At 42.2% G+C, this 22,531-nt stretch overlaps 1 protein-coding gene across 3 annotated transcripts in view; it reads left to right on the forward strand.

Annotated features, from left to right (window-relative positions):
• uvssa (UV-stimulated scaffold protein A) overlaps nucleotides 1–22,531 on the forward strand; it is a 30,148-nt gene that overhangs the window by 1,721 nt on the left and 5,896 nt on the right. For 2 of the 3 annotated variants that reach the window (XM_055023298.1, XM_055023300.1), the window contains exons 5-13: nucleotides 238–358; nucleotides 433–843; nucleotides 930–1,039; nucleotides 1,363–1,491; nucleotides 15,159–15,270; nucleotides 19,699–19,903; nucleotides 20,027–20,158; nucleotides 20,695–20,878; nucleotides 20,963–21,074. In XM_055023298.1, coding sequence (XP_054879273.1) covers nucleotides 238–358; nucleotides 433–843; nucleotides 930–1,039; nucleotides 1,363–1,491; nucleotides 15,159–15,270; nucleotides 19,699–19,903; nucleotides 20,027–20,158; nucleotides 20,695–20,878; nucleotides 20,963–21,074 — 1,516 coding nt within the window. The remainder of the gene's footprint in view (nucleotides 1–237; nucleotides 359–432; nucleotides 844–929; nucleotides 1,040–1,362; nucleotides 1,492–15,158; nucleotides 15,271–19,698; nucleotides 19,904–20,026; nucleotides 20,159–20,694; nucleotides 20,879–20,962; nucleotides 21,075–22,531) is intronic. The other variant, XM_055023299.1, reaches the window with a different exon arrangement.

Here is a 22,531-nt window from a genome sequence, read left to right on the forward strand (position 1 = left end):
AGTAATAAATACATCAGACCTCCTGTCAACTTTTCTGTGTTTGTCTGTCAGATGAGATCCTAATAACCACACAGTGACACCTAATTGTGCTTCTTCATGGTAACAGCAGCATGGTAACAGCAGCACTTTCACAACAACATGCTGCTCATATTTACCGTTTTCAGCTGAAGATATTGCATCTCTGGGTTAATTTACATGACAGACGCTTTTCTGGATTTTTCTTGTTTGTCTGCTCAGGTGGACTTCCAGGATGCCGAGGCCAGGACAGTAACAGAGAGGAGGAGGGAGGAGGAGCGGCAGAGGAAGATGGAGCGGATCTACAAGGCCAGAGTGGAAGCAGCAACCAAGGAAATGGAGGGTAAACGCTGCGCTACAAGGTGCATGCACACTTCTGAGCTGTAATGATGATGCCTAATGGCGGCTCTGTGTCAGAATCCTACCAAGACATCGAGGCGGCGCTGACTGAGATGGAGTCCTGCATGAAGCTGCTTTTCCCTGAGTTTGGCCTGGCAGGTTCCCCGGCAGATGACAATGGTCCCTCAGACAGCGAGACGGTCAAAGGCTGCCAGGCCAATGACGATCAGCCCTGTTGCAGTAAAAATCTGAGGGAGAGGAGGGACTGCAGGGAGGAGGAAGAGGAGGATTCAGACACGGAAAACAGAGAGAAAAGCTGTGATGAGGAGAGGAAAGCAGACGAGGAGGGAAGGACGAACGAAGAGATGGAGGACGATGGAGAAGGAGCGGAGGAGAGTAGCCAAGAAGAGTCGGATGAAGAAGACTCGTTCATCAGGAACTCTGGGCTCATCTCTCATACCTACAGCCTGGATGTGAGCCTCAGTCCTGGTGGGTCTGGTGGGATTATCTAATCCTGATGAAGCAGTAGAAATAAGCCGGACCCTTTGATGATTTCCTCCATGTTCTTCTCTCAGTTCTTCGTGTGAAGGAGACAGAAGACAACGAGCCGGTGGTTTCCACCATGATGGAGCTCCACAGGGTGATCAGCTCCAAACACCTCCCCGCCGTTCAAGGCTGGGTCCAGGTCAGTCCGACACACACGCACCAGACCTTAATTGAAAATTTAGAATCCTGGCAGCACTTGAACAATCATTCTCACTGTTGGACATTAATGAGTTTTCAGACAACACATTGATATTGAAAACAAAAAAAATCATCGGATCTGGGTTTTTAAATATCAGTGATTGGCCAGAAAACTGCAGTCGGTGTAGCGATAGCGGCAACAGCAGAGTGTCTTCTTCTTAATCTGATGAGAACAGGTTTTATAGCTTCCTCTTGCTGCTGCTGTGATCCTCAGACAGCTTCCTCCATCTTTGTTTCCACTCTGTCTCTCCTATGTCTGTACAGGTCTTCACCAAGTCCCACGCTGAGCCACAGCTGCTGAGGAGAGCGCTGAGTCTCAGGAAGTTCTTAGAAGCTACGCTGGAGAAACACAGAGAGCTTCACATCGACTGTAAGACCCGAGTCCGCAGAGTGGTGAGTTTTAACCGCTGACCCCGGATCAGATCGCCTCACTTAGTCACTGAGGGAGGGATTCTGATGCTGTTGACCATAGAAACGTTTTTCAGTCTGTGCATAATGAACATAGGAGCACACCGGTTTGATTATTTTATTATATCGCTTAAGCCCCGCCCACTCAGAGAAATAACTGAGGGTTTCTGGGAGACTCCTCTAACTTCTCCCTGTGAATTAAATTGAAATCATACTCACAGAAGTCACATATTATGACCTGCACTGATAGGTGGGGAAATATATACAGATAACAGAACAAGAAACAGCATGATAGCTTCCATTTACCCCAGTATACTTTCATCCTTAAGAAGTCTAAAAATGTCCAGCAGGTGGCAGTATGTTACCACAATACATGACAGACATTACGACGCTCACAGCAGAACGCCAGACTTTGTCCTCTCATCAGGTGAGAGCTGTCTGTGCATTCAGAGAACTTATCTCAGTTTCTGTCCTTTTAATACAATTTTGTTGTAGTAAAATGAAGAATATGTGAAAGTGGTCCCTCGGAACAAAACCTAGTTCATTTGAACATAAAAAGCTCCACTGAACTATATATAGCATAGGAAATATAATGACATATGAAGAGATGCTTATTTAGTCCAATCAGAAGAATAGCAAAAATGGTAACGTTTGAAAAATGTGAAATCATTTTAAAAGCCTGGTTTTCATCAGCACCATCTAGTGGTTGTTGGCAGAAATGCAGCTCCACAGTACTACTGAGTCCTGAGGTCAGAACAGACCAACCAGGGAGTTCTATATAGAGCCAATAAGACCATAAAGATTATTTAAAACTACAAACAACATGAATCTGACTGTTGAGTGTTGTTCTGGAATAGAGCTGATTGGTGTATTGTATCTACATATGACAAATTACAATATGAGCCTCTGCAGTAAGGCAATCACAAAATGCTATTTACATTGAATACTCATTAGGATTTAAGTGCCATGAATTCATAAACTGCAGGACGATCATTTAAGTTGACAGTAGTACAGACTTTTACCTCAGGATGAGTGAGGAAAATTCAACTCAACTATTCACACTAAGTTGTGTGTTTTCTAGTATTGTGTAGCCAACAGTTAATTTAAATTTTCATTTGCAACTTTGATTGATTGAAATAAATTTAATGATTTTATTTAGTTCCATAGTGTATATATATACTATTAGTATATATATACAAAATTTGACCATAAGAATAATTATCTATAAGACTAATTTCTGTGACACATGACAAAAATGATTCTGAATGAATTAAGTTTAATGAGATTAACTAAAAGCCCTGAGAACTGATACAAAATTAAAAACAAGTGGGTAGCTAGTAAAAGAGGCTTTTAGTTTCAGAAGTTCTATCTTGGACTACACAATGTTTTAAAAAATGTTTTCAGCAGTCCTCTTTTTGATGGATAGATCCTTTTTTGAGAAGAAAACAATCTATCACTTCCTAGTGTCTCTGTCCATCTCCATGCTAATAAACTTAATATTAGTAACTATTTAAGCTCAAATATCTTGCTGTGTTGTTCAGGAGCAAAGTGTCATACCAGCGACAGAGAAACATGGGATGGATGTGCTGAAGGTCAGGACGTTTGGGAGAGGTGAGGAGAGCAGAGGAGCTTGAATGCATAATGCATCAGAGGCAGGGAGGAGAAATTGGGGAGCAAAGGGGGAGGATGTACCCATTCATTTGCTCCGGCAGCACTAATGTGCCCCATGGCTTGACAGCTGATAGGTCTATCTTGGTACCTTCGTATCGAGCTCAGCATCACAGTGTTGTGTGCTCCAGCCTCTTGCCGTATGCATGCCTGTGCCTCCATTCTGAGCTGTCCCAAATAAAACTTCAGGTGTGTATGTAGAGTTTTAGAGGCATGCAGCATCACTGCAGAGACAAACATGCAGGAACTGCGGAATATCTGAGGGAGCTCATGGTTCTGCTGTTAGAGAGAGAGAGAAAAAACTGCAAACTGCTTTATGCTTTTGAAAAATAGTGGCGTGTGAATTCATGTTTAGCTGAAGGGAGAGCAGCAGAGTGACAGTGACAGAGCGGCGGGCGTCTGGCGCCGCCTGGTTATCACTGTCAGGGACCAGTCTGCTGCACCAGCAGGCCCAGCTCCGCGATAACCACACAACTTACAGCCCCTTTATCATAATTAGCTTTTCCTTTTTAGCCTTAAAAGGCCTTCCATTACTGGGTCCTTCTCTATCGGCCCGCTGACACGCCACACGATTGCTTTCTCTGTCTCAGCGGGCCCCTCAATCTAGACTCACGTACCAGGGGAGCCCGGAGAGAGAGAGCCCAGCATTATGGATGCAGATAGAGGCTTGTTTATTGAATAAGAGAATAAAAGGTAGGAGAGCTTGAGGAAAGAGATCTGCATCAGGCTGGGAGACTTTTCAGTAAGGGTATGGTTTATTACTTTTGTATTTTTTTCATACTGGTGCATTGATTTTATCTATTACGTTATGAAAACTTAAGGTTTCTATGCAGTTTTGCCTTCCATCCTTTTTATAACTGGGGTATCTCAGAGTGAGACTCTAGTAGATCTGTGCAGAGTGAAGCAAGTTTACTGTCTCTATGATCTGAGAGGATGATGAGCAAGAAAGTAGTTCTGGTTTCATAATCAATATTTTGAAGCATTGCAGAAATGATGTTAAATTGGAATACAATAAGATGTTCCAGCAGGGCAATGATCCCAAAAATAGATCTCAGAAGTGGTTTGAGGATAAATGAGGCAGTGTGGAGCCCAGACCTCTGTCCTGTAGTAATTCTAGGGACAATGCTGAACAGATACCAGGACTGGCAAAAGGAGTGGTGAGAAATCCAGTTAGAATAATGGCAGGACCTTTTTGATGGCTACCCAAAGTGTGAGTGACAGCAGCTTGATAGTGAGGTAGTATGCATATGTCACGACCAGAGGCAGTGCTAAACTTTTTTGTTCCGTTATTTTGACCGACAGCATTAAACAAATTGGTCATGTACCATTTTTACCCTTCAAATTGTAATTATATTAACAAAAGTTATTCAGCCGCATTTTTTTTGCGGTTTAGTTAATATTCAGTTGAACTGTGAATCCAGATCTCATCACACATAAAGCAGATGAACGCATCTATGGTAACTTTTTCTCCTTGACAAAAACCACTCACTGTGGCCTCAAAACTTATAATAAATTAAATTAAATGACTCCACTTAAATTCGCAGCACTTCACCCGCTAGGGTCTGAACGCACAGCCTCAAAAAAAATCCTCCTGGTTGCATCTGTAGAGAAACCTGCGCTGGTTCATCGGTCAGTTGGATCCGTCTGATCCAAACTGATCATTGAACTTTTATTTTGCCCTGTGTGGTCTGGGCCTGTGCTTTTACAAAGATTTATTTGCGTGGTTTCGCTACCCAGAAATGGACATATGTCACGTCTGCTGCACTTCTGCTCTCCTTCTGGGCAGATGGTCAATGTCTTCTGCTCCATTTGTTAAAACCGTAGGATGAGTTCAGTTTAGTTCTTCACAATTGCGAAGCCGCATCCACATTGGTTGTGCAGCGCACTGTGCATTATGGTCTAATTAACTTCTGCATCTTTGTTCATTTCCTCAAGACAAACTCCCGGCTCTTCAGTTTAGACTATAAATGGATTAACACAACATTGCATTCTCTTTAGTTTTCTCTGTTCTATATGTAATGTAGATTGGAATTAAAGGCGCCATTTCTACCAAAGGTTTGCCATGAGCATCCTAACCAGATGCTCCAAAGTGTCCGGTCCATAATCCTTCAACACGCTGTCAGCTCCGGTCAGAAAGACACATTTAGTTCAGAGTCCATAAAATGATATTCAGAAAGGATTTTTTATTGATTGATTTTAGTTGCCCATGTGAGGAAATATCCTCACATGGGCTTAAGGTGCCCATTTGCACCAATCATGGGTGTTCATTATAACCTGTCAAATAACCAACAAACTTCAAATTTTCCAGTCGTTTTTAAAAAATACAGAAAATATTTCGTTAACATGACCTCTGATCTTGACCCTGTACAATAGTTCTACACTTTTCTATTCATGCTTTGGCATATCTTAATTTTATGAGTTATCTTGAATTTTGTCCCTCATGTGGAAGACTTCACTTGCTCTTTTCTAAACATGGGTTGTCTCCCAGGAGACGTTTATTGGAAGGCGATTTGTTATGGCACACTGGTGCGTGCATCCATTGGCACTGCTAACTGAACACATGGACTTCTTCTGAGGAATGGATAAGACGTGCAGACTTATTTAAGCACATCTGTTTTTGAGAGTGTATTCAGTCACTCTGGGCTCCATTCATACGGGCCAAGGCCTTGTTTACTGCTGATAACCCATCTTATCGCAGCACAATGGATGTGGTCGCTCGTTCTGCGCTGGAGATAAACAAAGAAAGACTATTCCTCTATTTCTTTCTTCCAGTGCTCCCTCCTTCTCATATGTACGTTTATTACCTGAATGAACCTTGGATATCAATAACATGCTTTCCTGGGTCAATGTTCATTTTTTCTTAATTTTACTTTCATTTGATTGCTTGTTTACAGAAAGTCTCTTTGAGTTTAGCGACTTGATTTATGACTTATTTTATTTTTTATCTGTGAGATATTATGAAAGGCGTTAAAATATCTTGATAATAAGATGCACAGTGGTGGCCAATCAGAGGTTTCAGTCACTGAGCAGGGATAATGACAGTTTAACCTGGACACAATGTGGTACTTGATGGAAGAGCTCCAGGGTAGTTATTATCTTGTGTGATTGCATAACCCATTCTACTGGTGTATATGATGGTCACAAGGAATAATAAAATGCGAAAGCCACTAAGCAGCATCACAAAGACACAAGGTTACAGCACCAAATTGCAAGGCAACAGCACACAGCCACAATCTAATAGGAAAAAGGCACAATGTAACAAAACCAACAATTTAACAGCAGGAGGTCAGTCTTTCACCTGGATAATCCTGGAGATTGATGCAAAGTATCATCTTCCAGAACCTCTAAGCACAGTACTGGAGCTACAGGAGAATAGCACAGATCATATGTTGGCACAGTCAAAGTTCAAATACAGTCTATTGGTAGTACTGAAAATTGTTGTTCATCTATATCCACTTTACAGCTGGACTCAGTTCAATAGATTCTCCCCTCTCCTTCCTCAAAAAATGGCAACATTTCTGGATCTACAGAGATGGAGACATACCAAAGCACATTCACCTGTGACTGCAGTGACAGATCATTTTTCAAAGTATTAACTCAGGCAGGCTGAATACTCTTTTATGCACACAAAAAATTAAGACATGTCTACATTTTCTTCATTTTAACATTGTGGTCTGTCACATAACAATGTAGACATTTCCTGGGCATGAGGATTTTTGGAAGGCACTTTATATAGCAATTATCTGCAGCATTATTAAAAAACAATAATTGGGTTCATAGGTTTGAATTTGGAGTTGATTTTTGTGCAATTCACAAAATGTAAAAATGATCCATCCAGCAGTATCTTGGAGTTTGTTATAAAGAGTTAGAATATGCCCAACATGAATGGATGGAAATGGGGTCAGAATAAAGGTTGGCTCTGTTGTTAGAGTTATAAAAAGGTAAATCACAGTCTGGTTCCATCTGAGGTCTCTGATAGTGGGAAAGAAATGGTTTCCAAATTGGAACTGATGGATCCACTGGGACTGTCCTGGGGGAATTAGGACAAAGGAGGAGAGACTGGCTATCGCTGAGATAGTCTTATATCCCTTACCACAGGGCTAAACTGGGATTGTGGGCTTCAGAAGCCCAGTTGGGCCTCAGGCCACTCTGTGTGGTGTGATGGACCTTCCAGGCGTCGCTCAGAATACATGTTGGAATGAAACGGAGTAATCTCCCGTTGGCAGGGAGGCGAGAATGTATCATAACGACTATTTTAATCACAGATTGAGACAGACTGGGAGGGGGAAGTGGAGCAGACAGTTGAGAATAGGCTCTTTGACAGGAAAAGGTTTGGGAAGCTCCGAGCCGGCTAATAGACCTGCCAGGATAGGTTAGTGAAATAAAGATGTCACCTTATACATCATATAAGCTGACTGCTCCCAGGAGACAAAGGCCTCTTCAGTGTGTTTTAGGTAGAGAGGGGGTTGAGAGGAATAATGTGGAGACGTTACATAGAGAGATAGAGAAAGGGCGAGCGAGGAGTGCAGAGCTTTTTCTCATTAGAGGGACATCCCAAGGGATCTTTTCAAGGTAGTAATGAATAGAAGTGCAAGGTGGTAATAGAGATGTGGGATGTTGTGGCAAATCAAGCCTTGAATAGGTCAGAGTCCACGGGAAGCTTTAGGCCTAATTAGTTTGTAAATATGTTCAAATCAATTGCATAGAGCACACCTCGAGCCTAATGAACAGAACAAATATTTCAAAATGGCCGAGTCCAGGCCCGGGAGTGAGATCTGTGTAGGTTAAGATGAGAGAGGAGTTACAACAGATAGATACGACAGAGTTACAACAGATAGATACGACAGAGTTTCTGAAAGTGTTAACTAGGCAGTATGTTGGAGGTCGAGAAAGGCCACATCAATCCACAGCTGTTCCTAAAGGTTCCCAGATTCTTCATCTAAACTATTGGAATCGACTCTCATTAAAGTAGACGTGCATCAAAAACTATATCATTTTGATCGCAGTGCCCTCCACCAGGCCCGAGTTGAACTATTTCAACAGAGCTCTGTGTGAAGTGTTGTGTGATTGGTCAGACTGCGGACGTATATTATGCAGAAATAAACTCGGACAGCAGTGTTGATATTTCGCTTCAACTATAGTCTACTTCTTCTATCTGGTTTTCTCTCTGCAGGAGACATGAATGCTTTTGAAGAATGTTTATGTGAGGTGAAAAGTAATTATGTACAGTTGTATGAATCTAAACTAAAGAACTATTAAAGCTCTGTCAAATGGTTAAAAACTCCTGAATGGAAATTGTGACGTTGTCATGCATGGAGGAGGCAGTCTGCAGAACGGAAAAACTGTCTGACTGTTTTATGAAAAAAAATAGAGAATGCAGGGGGAAGTGGGAACCCCTTTGGGTAGACCACCTGGTGTCCTCCAGGTGGTCTGAGCTGTTGTATTGAAAGGTGTGTTTCAACTGCTGGGCTTCAGGTGAAGTATGCAGGAGCCTTAACTCAGTTTTCATGTTGAATTAATGTTTACCCCACTTCCTTTTTTATCGTCACCCTCTTAACTGTTGCCTTCTTTGTTGTCCTTCCATGACCAGTGTCCCGAACAGAGGGACTTTCTGTACATTATATTTGTATCACTGACCGTTTTCAGTGGCGTGGTGGGGAGAGTGGTCTGTCAGAGGTCTTTATTAAGCTCATTGGCTCTCTAGAGTTTCTGTGTTTTAGAAATGGTGACACTGGAGACATTCAGTTTCCCAAAAAGGCGTTTTCCATTTCAGCTTTTAAATGTGAAATGAAATCATCTAGGCCCTGAGTGTGTGTGTGTTCAGCCAGGTGGAGAGCTTTATTAACTTGTCAGAAACGACAATGGAGACATCTCCAACGTCTTTTTCAGCTCCTCACTCTCTCTGTCCCTCTCCTCCTTCCTCCTATTCCTCCCTCTCCTTTTACTGACTCCTCGTTCTCCTCCCCCGCCCTCATCTGCTTTTGCCTGTGCGATGCATTGCCCACCCACCCACCCGTCCCCCTCTGCCATACACCTGACTTATGGCTGTGCAGTAATAATTTGCCAGACCTTGGCAGGCCAAGTGTACATTAGCATATAAATAGCAGATGCACTGAGTGCCCATCACAGTCGACTACATTTAATTTTTGGTTTATAAGATTGAATGGGTTTTTAAACACAGTGCCATCAAACTTGCCAAGAGACAAATGAAGTCAGAGAAGCAGTTGTCCGAGGTGGCGCCCTCACATCAGCTCTGTAAAGCAGAGCTCACTGAAGGGGGAAGGTGGAGCCAGAGGCAGGGTGAGGTGGTGCTGAGAGGGAGACACTTGTGGAGGCCAAATTTAGACATTAGAATATTTGTAACAGGAGTGATCATACAGTGATGCCCCTCCCTGACCTGTTGCTGCACACTATAACTCTACTGGGAAAAGGCCGCTACACTTTTCTCATGCTTAAAAAAACAATTCTAGTCAAGGTATGAAAATTTTTAAGTTAATTCCTAAGAAAGCTTAATGAATTAATCAGATCTTGTTATGAAGATCATACTCTACAGTTTTAAAATTTGTAATCAATAAGTTTGCATATGAACTGGATATCTGCAGGTTTCAGCAAGTCAAATTTAAGACTTTTTAAAACCTTTTCAATGCCACCTTGAATGAAATCTAAGACCAAAAAGAAATGATCTATATGAAGGAGTCATATGGCTCTTAACAGCTTTAACATAGTGCCAAACTTGAAAGTGTTTTTCCACAGAATACACCTGCCCTGGTATGGGCTGGCAACAAAAGTGAGCCAGTTGCAACACGCGAGGCGACTTTGCTCCTTTCCTATAGAACTTCCACCATGAGGCGACGATCGCTTGTTGTCCTCTAGCCAAGCAACCGGTGGGATTATGCATGAGAAATTTTAAGCTCCTTACTTGTTGTCAAGCACACATGGGCTGGTGTCATAATGCAAGAAAGTCTAAAGATTTTATGTCACTTAAAATCTTGTGTTGTGTTTTGCACCAAGTGGCAATGACTTTTTCCTGTCACTGCCGTTCATTGGCCCCGCTCCCCTGACCCACTCCCTTGACCCCAGAGCAAACAAAGATCTAGCTAGCTACCGGTCAACAGCATATTAACAGCAAGTTACTAGTTGCCAGAACTGACTTGAAACACAGAATGCAATTGATAATGAAAAACTCAAACTTATACCTGGCAGAAAAGTTCCACAAAAAAACTATATCTATCTATCTATCTATCTATCTATCTATCTATCTATCTATCTATCTATCTATCTATCTATCTATCTATCTATCTATCTATCTATCTATCTATCTATCTGTCTGTCTGTCTGTCTGTCTGTCTGTCTGTCTGTCTGTCTGTCTGTCTGTCTGTCTGTCTGTCTGTCTGTCTGTCTGTCTGTCTGTCTGTCTGTCTGTCTGTCTGTCTGTCTGTCTGTCTGTCTGTCTGTCTGTCTGTCTGTCTGTCTGTCTGTCTGTCTGTCTGTCTGTCTGTCTGTCTGTCTGTCTGTCTGTCTGTCTCAATTAAATAGTACTGTCACAACAAAATGTAACACTTGTAGTCAACGTATTTATGACAAACTTGCATTATTTCATTGGATTTAAGGCTTAATTTTAGACATATGAGTTTAAGAATTTTTAATGATCCATGGACACCTTATTGTATTTAGGCAGCAGCTGGACAAGCAGGCAACGTGATTATATGGTGTTATAATAGGTTGAAGGTTGTCATACTGGATCATGGTCTCTCTGTGACATCCAGATATTTGGTATCAGCTGATTCATAGTTACCTGTCTTGTTCACATCAGAGTAATTGAATAAAGTTCAAGAAAATAACTCCAGTGTCAGTATAACAAAGTTGGGAAATTCGTATTTACCCAAACACTTATGGAGCTCCTCTCCTCCACTCATCCCCCAGTTCAAACCCCCAGAAAATCCTGGGGCCGAACTGGTCTGTCTGTCTGACCTGAACTCCAGCAAATCACTTTGAATGTTCTGCTGAATATCTGATTGGCTTTCTCTATTTCTTACTTTCCCTTTCAGAGTCTATTTTATCTTTGCCATTACAGTAACACACCATCCTGTTTTACTTTAACAACTTTTCTTATTTATTCTGCCAGATTCTGGAACTCTTTTTATTTCTACCTGGCCTGGTTTTTAATGTTAGAGTAACCAATATTTGTTCTGTCCTTTTCCTATTATAGTGACTCATGGCTCTGCTTTACCCAAAGCATCACTTCTAATTTGTCTGCTGAATCTTGAGTTTCATTTACAGCAGCAATTTTTATCTCCTGCATGGGGTTTTCTCCCCGCGAGCGTGTGTCCCAGAGAATAAACCAAAGCTTAGTTAAAATGCAAAGCAGCCCCTCGCGCAGCCATGTGGGGGAATGGAGGCCATATTTTAGCCACGCCGGCCGTCAGCAAAATGTTTCTGGAGGAAAGCTAATCCTGCTGTAAGACTTACAGCTCTGCCAGGCTGCGCGACAGCACTCGATGCTATCAGGCTTAAATTAGGGTGAATTAGAGACAAAGAGGCAGAAAGCAGGGGAAAAGGGATGATGTTAGGGCAGGATTTTCCTCCAGCTGGGTGATCACTTCTTAGTCTTAGGTCATTGATCAGAGCAGAATAAACCAGCTGGGATTAAAGTAGACAAGCACAAAACCTATAGAGACTATATCAGCGTGTATGGCTGTGTACGTGTGCTGGAAGTGAATCCATTGCTCTCTGAGGATGAATAATTGTTGCAGAGGCATGGAGTAATGGAGAAAGTTTGCTCTGGTGTTTAAAATGTTACACATTGTTTAACAGCTTTGTCTGCTCTTTCTGTAGGAGAATAAATAAGACAGAGGGATAGTATCTCAAACCTCACTTTCATTCATTTAAACATCTTTTTTCCCCATAAATAAAAGAATCATTTGTTTGAGTCAGCAGAAATGGAGTTTGCTTCTTTGAGCTGCCCATGTCAGACAAGATCGTTCAATCTGAAACTGGAAAACTTTGGAAGTTATTGAGTAAAAATACCAAACAGACAATTGGAGGTCAACATGCGGTTCTGCACAGACGCACGCAAACTCTTGTGCACAAGATTCAGTGAATGTTGGGGAGGGGATTTTATGTGACACAGTATCAGAAATCATTTCAAAATGACGTATAAAAAGGCTTCAGCCTAACTATAAGAAAAGATGACAAAGGTGCTGGGAGGTCCAACACAGACAACTCTGGAAGAGCAGAACACATCCTGAGCATAGTTGAGAGAATCTGTCTCTAGGGCAGCTGTTTACGGTCCACTGCACGTGGAAATCGGCCATGATTTCCTTTAGCAGATCAGCCCATATTTATTTAATTATGGTCTGCTGCTGTCCCCTTTTGCTCTTCTGTGAGAGAGGACTGACCCCGAAGGATCTGTGGTTAACTATTTTCATCCCTCTGTTGCCAACTTAGCAACTTTGTTGCTCTGTCTAGTGACTTTTAAGACAAAAAAAAACCAGGATGACCCAGAAAGGAAACCAGGTAAAGGGACTCTCTGGGCTATTTCAGCAGTTTCCTACAAACTGGAGTGGCTGTAATCAGCTGCAGTTTCCTCCAGTTCCAGTTTGATTGCTGCAGATTGTTATCATATAATATTGTTATATATTATATGTTTATTTTCAAATGATAATTACTGACAAGCCTGCCAAATGAGTGAACAACTGAACAGCAAGTACAGAGTTGGCAGAGAATTACACAGGGTGTGTGTGTGTGTGTGTGTGTGTGTGTGTGTGTGTGTGTGTGTGTGTGTGTGTGTGTGTGTGTGTGTGTGTGTGTGTGTGTGTGCACTTCACATGTCATAATATTTGTTACTCATAGACCTCCCTCAGTGTGTGTGTTGTGGGAGTGTTAATGAGTGCTAATTAGCCTTTAATTGTTTAGTTGCTTGTTAACTGAACAGCAAGTGTTGTAATATAAATGATTTTAATTGTTCTCTTTATGCCGCCTCGAGAGCTGCCGATCCAGGCTGGTGACATGGTTAGCTGACTCTGTCCGGCTCTGTGTGTTTTTTTTGGGGGGGGGCGGGTGGGAGTGGTTGTGGGGAGGGTGTTTTTAATCATCATTCACAAACTCATCATTTGTAAACTAATTCAAACATGTTAATGGTCTTTATCTGCAGAAACGCAGCAGTCCTGTAACACACGCACGCACACACACACACACACCCACACACACACACACACACACACACACACACACACACACACACACACACACACACACACACACACACACAAATGAAATGAGTGAATGATAAAGGGGCCTGTGAGAGTAAGATGTTAGTTTAACGTTAGGTTTTACTGCTCCTCATAACGCTAATCACCATGATTATGATGCTGCTGAGCTGGAGTGTGTCTTTGATGTGTCCATCCTCTGCAACCACCCCCCTCTCCAAACCCCCCCCCCCCCCCCCCCCCCACACACACACACCACACACACACACACACACACACTCACGCACATTTGTGTAATGGAAATGACCCTCTCTCTATACAGGAGTGTTGTGTTCTGCATTGTAGCCCAACCATCGGCTAACAACCTCGCCTGGAAATTAAAAACCATAAATTTAGCTCCGCGCTGATGGCTGATCATCAAACACACACTCATACACGCATTCAGACATCATTACCACCCCCCCGTTCCCTCCCCTCTAACACAAAGACATCACATGTTCTGTTTCTGTTCAGCCCTCTGTGTCATCTGCTTAGAATGGATTTCTGTCCTTTTTTTGATGCTATGAGTATTTAGAAGTAAAAGTTGGAGCATTTTTCTCACTGTGCCCAAACTTCCTGAAACGACCACCGTGTCTGTCTGGAGCCAGAAGCTGTTTAAAGAAGAATAAATCAATGACACACAGTATTGTTTTTCATTACCATAAAAACTCATACTTACAGTAACGGAGTTTATTGTCAGTTGGAGAGCTTTAAGGGTGGCCGAGGTGGATTGATCTGCTGGAAACAGGTTGAAACTGCTCTCCTTCAGTACACCACTCCATGCTTTATGAAGGAGGAAACCCTGCATCTTTACACAACCAGCACTCTACCAATAAAGACTGAGCTTACAGTCCAGCATCTCCAATACAAATCGGACATTGGATTTGTTTTTACATTAATATCAACTTTTTTGAATGTACTCTGATAAGGATGCACCAACTGTAGTTGTCTGACCAATCTTTAAAAAGTCTGACCTAAAGTTTCTGATTTGGTCAATACTCATTTTTTGGTTTGTAAAGTTGCTAAATATAGGAAAAGAGTCACTACTTTGGCTACAGTTGAATAACTCTTGTTAACAGAATGCTTAACCAGGTGGGCGGTCTGTCTGTCTGTCAGTCCGTTTGTCTCATGGCAGAGCAAATGTTGGCAGTAGGTGATTTTCAAACCTTTGCAGAGGTAGATAAGATCTCCCAAGATGAAGGGGCTGATTTATCAGTGCACCCCTACAAACTGATAAATAAGACTGCTTCTGTTTTGGGGGATTGCTCTATAATCCCCTTATTGACTATTGTACAATAAGGATTGGTCCAGTTCTACTAATAAGAGAACTCCAATATTCAGCCAGAAGCTTGTTGAAGAATCCTGCTCAACAAATCTGTATCCTGCTCAGGGATCAGTGGATGTATATTCTGACCCTGTGTGGATTAAAGAAGAGATAAATAGTAACAACTAAACATATACAGGTATAATTATGTATAAAACATCTGTTACTATCAGTAACAGATCAGTAATATGAGTATGGATATCTTATCTCTAGTTCAGAGTTTGAGTTTCCTGATCTAGACTTCATATTAAATATTCATAATTCTTACATTACCACTTCAGTTCTCTGAAACATGCTATACTGTGCCTGGCAAAGTCAGTGATAAGAAGCAAAGTTACTAATATGTGGGTATTGTTACACTGATGTACACTGCACAGCTTTTCTTTTGTATGGCAGTAATTTTTTTTTCTCAGATGAAGGCTACCTCAGACGGAGAGGAGGACGATGACGAAGACGAGTTTGAAGAGGTTCCAGAGAAAGAAGGATACGAGCCACACATTCCTGAGCATCTCAGAGCAGAGTATGGTCAGTTTACCAGTACAAACACACACACTGATCCACACACACGTGCATAAACACTGAGGGGCAGCTACAAAAGGAAGTCTGAAGCTGCCTTAATCTGCTCAGATCTTCACACGCTCGGTAAACAAACAGTCAGGCTTCAAAGAGGCAGCTGACAGAGCAGGTAAAGAGTTTAAGTGAGTTTCAGCACATGTGTCTGAAAACCAGGGACAAAACTGCTCTTTCACCTCATAATCACAATTAACCATACAAATAAAGGACAAGTTTTTTCTAGCCAGAAACCTCATACCATGTTTTAATATTTTAATCACTTTTTGAATATTGCTGTTTTTAAATGTCAAAAGAGACAATGCACATCACATGACATGCCAGAGTTAAAGGTTAGTGTTCATCCTAGTCAAGACAAAGAATTTATATTTTTGATGTTTTTGTTTCCAACATATGAGACCAGCAAACATAAACCGAGGTCAGACAGCAGAACAAAGGAGTAGCTCTAAAACAGATTTCCTAAACATTTATTTTACAGATGAACTGATATGAAAATTTTGGCTGATATCAGTGTCCAGTATTAATATTGCTGCTATGGCCTGTAACTGATAAATTTTAGAATTTATGTCTATTTCACTACCCTGCATAAAAAAATACCACCACTGCTTCTCTGCTTCAGTTTAGCATCCCACAATCCTTGACTGCGTCAATATTACTGTAACATGACCAAACAGATAATACATGACCAACGTCTTCCCATCCCCCTCCAGAAACAAACGGCAACAAGGTGGACGTAAGTATCGGTTGTTAATATTGGCCCAGGTTTATTGGAACAATAGCGATGTATAGAATACACCTTCACAGCGACCTGGTAGGTATGGAGCATGTTCAGCCTCCAGGCAACACTCTGGATAAGAGGTCATGTGTTCAGGTCAATGACCAAGTGCGTGTTTATGTAATTGCTATGTCAGCGCTAGAACAACATGCTGTTTCCTAAGTATGAGGTGATGTTGGAGTGTCTTTACTATTTCTCTTAGAAAGGAAGTAGAAGCTCCAGGCAACAGGAAATACCAAAAGCACCATGGTGCTGCAGTGTCAGCCATATTGAACCATCATTCACATGAGTTGTATGGAAACCTGTATGTCTTCAATTGTGAGGCTTTTATATATATATATATATATATATATATATATATATATATATATATATATATATATGTCTGTATGTCTGTATATATGTCTGTGTTAATGGCACAGTATTACAGTTATTGCTGGGTCAGCCATGTTATTTTAGCCTGGGGGAGATGACCTTCGACCTATGGCAAAAACGCCTCTCCTTCTCAGCGAATCATTCCTTTCAGGTCGAGGTTTTACTTCACTTGCGATCCCGCCCCTCTCTACTTCCTTCTCCTTCCATTACTAATCAATTAGAAGCCAGAGTAATTAGATTGTATCTGCTGGGCCCAAAGCAGCTGTGTCTATGTGTCTGTGTCGTGGTGATTAGTAGGGTGAGGTAATGATCTAGAGGGGCCATACCAAATTAACAATGCAACCTCTTTAATGAGACCCTATTAGCCCTGCACCTAGATTGTACCACCCACTCTCACACTCTCTTTAATGCCATCCTGCTGCTGTCTTGCTTGCTTGAATAACAGGAATGGTTTGTTGCTGCCTGTATTTTATTCATTATATGTAGTTATGAAACTCCTTTAGGTCCATCATCAGTTTTTCTTTTGTCAGTCATTTTTTATATCAAAAATATAGCTTGCTCATTTAACTTCTTTATCCAGGACAAAATACAGTTATTTGTGTAGCTCATAAGTCCATTGCTTTGAAAAAGTATTAACATACATAAAAACCCAGTCAGTTTTATTATTGTCCCATCTTGCTACTGTTGGCCTCGACCAGTATTTTGAAAAACTCGTAGTCACCTGTTATATTTTTGATTCTCTTCTGGTACCAGTGAAGACACCGATACAGTGACTTCACCTAATGTCCTAACTTCACCTTTAGGACATTAACTGTCCTAATCTTCACATTAGGACAGTTCATGTGGAACTGTCCTATTGTCACCAGTCCTGATTGTGGTGTTGGTGGGCAGGATATCAGAGTCTAGTGAAAGTCCGGTAAAAGGCCCACATGATTGGGCCGATGTGTCAGAATCAGTTCTTGTCACAGTTACGTGACAAAAATCTTGTCACAGCCACCCGGGTGAAGATCCCGGCTATTTGCATGGGAAACTGTTGGGTGATCAGTCAAAATTTTATGGGTGTGTTTGTTTATGCGGAAAACAGCCTCAACTACTTAACTTCTATAATTATATTTTTCAGTCAGACAACAGGAGAGACAGTTTTGAGGAGCAATGGTCAGAGGCCATGAGGAAGAGCATACAGTTGGACCTCATAACTCGGTGTGTCTTGTGGACCATGCAGGGTTAGTGCGAAAACAAACAACCAGCAACCACATGACCTCATCTCGACTGTTTGACTTCAGACCAACCATACTGGTCTCTAAAGTCCAGCATGGTTGGATCTTGCCAGAAAAAAAGGTGGACAGACCCCATTGGTTTGGGGATCAGTCTTTGCCTTATGCAAAGGAATTTCAATATCTAGCTGTGATGGTGGGATGAAGTGGGAGATGAAAAGACAGTTTGGGGCTTTGGCTGCAGTGTTTCGGTTTCTGCTGCATTCTGTTTTAGAAACCAAAGAGTCAAGTCAAAAAGCAAAGCTGGATGTTGTGTTCTTGGCGGCTGGTGGGTGTTTAATAGAAAGAAAAACAGGTGTGTTCTTTGACACACATCAGATGCTGTTGGTGTGTGTTACCCTTTAGGGTTCTGTGTCAGTAGCAGTGCCTTTCTTTCTTTTCCTTTAGATTTTTGGGACTACACCGATGAAGTTATTCCTAACCCTTCCACTGTCATATTGCAGACTCTATAACTGTTGTGGACTGTGCCTTTGTTGTTGAAATATGAAGTTGTGTGTCGCATGGATATGGAAGAAGAGGCTGTAAGGCTACAGTCTGACCTTAGTCCAATAAGGAAACCCATATGAGAATCAAAAAATTGAGGATACCTCTAATAATTCTCCCCTTGGTACCACATGCTTATTGCCACATTATCACTGAAGTGCTGTTCTGTTTTGTTTTCGGTGACTCTGCAGCTGCTTACAGTTTCAGAAACCTACAGCAGCAATTCTGCTTCTTATCATAACGGTGTGTTAATTGCTTTCATCTCTGTCTTTATTACTTTTTTAAGTAAGTATATTTGCAAATTTCATTCTTGTCTCAGTATTCCTCCTTCTTGTCCTCTCTCTCTCTTTGTCTTTCTCTACCTTCCTTTCTCTTCTGTCTTTCTGGTTATCAGGTCTCTTATCCCTCCCTCTGCTGTCAGGACACTAGCGCTCTTTCTCAAATTAACATTTTAATTACAGGCCCTGCTTAACCCTGGAAGATCAATACTTCTTTTTGCTTTTCCACCATCTTTTTCTTGAGCTGTGGTTACACCGCTCCCAATTCCCCTCCTTTCCACACTTTATTCTTCAACAACCTTCTTGCAAACACACATACCCACACACACAAATACAATACACATTTCCTACATTGATCTTTGCGTCTTAACATCCACAACAACCAGTCAAAGCTGGTTGTTGTGGCGCTCTAAAAGGAGCAGATTAAGTGTGTATTTTACCCTCTGACAGCGAGAGAATGGGGTGGGGGGCTAAGGACCAGTGAGGTGGGGATAATAGTCTCTTAACCATTGACATATATGCTGTGTTTGCTATAACTTTCTAGTGTAAACTGTGTAAAAATAAACCATGTCCTGTGACAAACTCTATGCTATTTCCTTACTTTGTCTGGAAATGCTTCTCAAAAACTGGATAGTGAAAACAAACTAGTTGAAGCGAAATATCAACATTTCTGTCTGAGCACATTTCTGCACAGAACACACAAACAAACATCTGACCAATCACACAACACACCACACAGAGCTCTGTACCAAGTAATTAACCCAGAGCAGGTATGGAGAAGGGGAGGAGGACTCCTCCCTGCCAACAAGATGTTCAATGTTCATCACTCGACAACGTCAGTGAGAGCTGATTTTGAGACTTCAGATGAAGTATGGGAGACGCCTATTAGAGGAAGATCTGCTTCCTGTCTCTGGATTTTGAAGTTCCTGACTGAGAGACCAGATATAGTCTGGCTTTGAAAAATATTCCCAACTGTATTGAGCATCCCAGTCCCTCAGGGTTGTGTGTTTCTTCACAATGTCTTAACACATGACTGTAAAGCCATACTTTTTTCAAAGAGATTTTTTGGGTACTGGTGCACTTTTCACATAATTTTGCATAAAGGGTTAATGTTTTAGTGCATAAATATGTCGGTGAAGGTTCTAGTATGTCTCTGGGAGAAACTGACGTAATGCTGAACCACATACCCCTTGTTTAGGTCTGGATCCCACTCCTTCCACCTCAGCTGCAGCATTTGCACCCCAAGCTCCCCCAGTCAGAAGACCTCCAGCTCCCCCTCTTCCATCCAGCTCATCTTCCTCCTCCAGGAGGATGAGGAGGCTCCTAGAGGACGAGCAGGATCCAACTTCTGCTGCAGCCACACTCCGTGTCCTCAGACAGCAGATCCCGCTTCCAGAATCCAGGTGGTGACATCCCCCCTTTCTCTGCTCATATAGACATTTCCCTTCATTCTTCTCACATGTTTCATCTCCACTGTTTAAGCTACAAATTGAGGTTAAACTCTGATTCATGTGTCTTGTCTTTAGCAGCAGCACTACTGGCCCTGGTTCATCTCAGCAGGACTCAGTGCAGAACGCTGCTGAAGCTCCAGTTGTTCCTTTTGGTTTGGATCTGTACTACTGGGGCCAGGATCAGCCCAACGCTGGCAAGATTCTCAAGTAACACGCACACCCATGCACCCACGCACACACACACACACACACACACACACACACACACACACACACACACACACACACACACACACACACACACACACGCATTTCCACAGGTGGGCATGAGTAGTTTTGGAAGCAGCCGTCCACATAACCGTACCCCATGCAGTAGTGTTCACACCACCTGAACTTTTTCTACTTCAACTGCAAACTTCAACATGTGAACTGTTTGGAAAATGAAAGGGGAATAAATAGGCTGCAGATATTAGAAAATCATCAATGACCATATTTGAGTTTAGTGATGATGTTATCAGTTGTATTAGATCCTCATTTTCTCCATTCTACTGCACTGAAACTCAGTCTAACAGGCTGCAAAGCATGAACTTCTGAGACTTTTTGTACAACCAACAGATAATGCCGTCCAGATAGACTTTTCAGATGTCCATACTTGGTTTTGGTTATTTTTTTCAATGTTTCATTTCTCCCTACTCATGTGAGTGTCTAATGCTGTAAAACCTGTGTGTTGTTTCCTGTGGCAGGTCAGCCTCTCAGCACCAGTTCTGGGTTCCTGCAGAGGTGGAGGAGGAGGTGGAGAACCAGGACCTGTTGGCGCAGAGTAAGAGCAGATACATATCCTTCCCAGGGAACTTTGTGCCCGTCAGCCATTTCTGCAGAGCCCCACTGGGTAACGGCACACTGTGTCAGCGGCAGGACCGCATTAAGGTATCAAACCTGACTGGTTTCAGCTCCAATTCAGTTTCATAACGTGTTCTGCGACTGTCCTGAACTGCTGCTGTTCGTCCTCAGTGCCCTTTCCACGGCCTGATCGTCCCCCGTGACGTGGAGGGACGGCCCTGCAGACAGGAGGACCGGCAGAGGGAGGAGCAGGAGGAACGGAGAAAGAGGGAGCAGCAGCCTGGTGAGAGAGGAGAATTTGACATCAATGGGATTGTTTATTTCAGCAAAAGAACCTCCAAAGATGAAGGTTCCTGCTCACCTTCTGATTCTGTCTGGCTTTCCTAAACCTTAACAGAACCTTTTCAGGATTTACAAACGGTTTCTTTTACCCACTTCTAGCTAAAATTCTCTTCACTTTTTAATAAGAATGAGTGCAGGACAAAGTCCTGATGAGATTCTGTAACCAACGGCAACCGCATATCTCTCTTGTAAGGGCCAGACTCCATCCTGACCTCCACTGCATCATTTACCAGAGACCACCACCACACACCTGAACTAGCTTTAGCATCAAGCTAAAGTCAAAATCACATGAAGCAGTTTCTCATTGGCTGAGGAGTTTTAGTAGGCTGTTCCTGTAGTCCACACGGTCAGCATAGCCTTAGAAAAGTAGCACAGCTTAAAGGGAAATAAAAAGTAATATTTTGATCTTTTTACAAAAAGTTGGAAACTTTTTTTCAACCATGATCCATTCTCTGAAGAAACATCAGCTGGAGATGGTGAGGCGTTTATGTCTTTCTGTCTCAGTCGAACAGATGAGGCCTCATCGTGTTTTCTCCACATTTTATCCATATTTAATATTTAGCAGCATGTTACCACTTTCTGCTGTTTGGAGTTGCAGTGTGTGTGTCTGAGAGAGAGACAGAGAGAGAGAGACAGAGAGAGAGAGACAGAGAGAAAGCTCAGACACATACTTCCTGCAGTGTCTTGTTAACTGCCAGCTCTGTGTGTGTGTGTGTCTGTGGCCGTGTGCGTGTGTGTGCATGTGTTTGTGTGTGTGTATGTGTGTGCTTGGCCATGCCACGCAGTCCAGTGAGTTGTGAAATAGCATCTTTTGTTACCAACTACACTATCGATCAGTGAGTCAATCTCGCACATATACTTACACACACACGCACACACACACTAATACAAATCAATCTCACAGTAGGGGGCAGTGGCCTGACAGAAACTGATGGACCATTGGCCTTTGCTCCCTTGGTCACAAATTTATACAGAACACTCACTCCCACACACTCACACACAGCAGCATTCATAGTGTGATCAACACACCATCTGCTCAGAATCAAAGCAAAGCTCTGTCATGTTTGACTCAGTTCCCAGATTAACTTCATTTGCAGAAGAGCCACGGTCAGGCCACGGTCAGGCCCGTATGTTTTTACCAGGTCTAGAGCTGCTTGTCTCATAAGACAGGAAATCTAACTCTTCAGGTTTGTTCTGTGCATATTTAATGTCACTGAAAGATCCAGTAAACATTTGCATAGAAAATAAAGAATCAGTAGTTTTGCTTGGTTCCTTATATCACCATTTCAAGAAGACTGAATGCTGAAGCTGAAGCAACACTGTTGGTTTCAGACAGAGTAATGTGTGTAATCTACTTAGATGGTTAATACTTAAATTTAATGTTGTGGAAAGCAAAGC

Source organism: Poeciliopsis prolifica, unplaced genomic scaffold (genome assembly GCF_027474105.1).
Source record: "Poeciliopsis prolifica strain line A6 unplaced genomic scaffold, Auburn_PproV2 SCAFFOLD098, whole genome shotgun sequence".
Classification (NCBI taxonomy): Eukaryota; Metazoa; Chordata; class Actinopteri; order Cyprinodontiformes; family Poeciliidae; genus Poeciliopsis; species Poeciliopsis prolifica.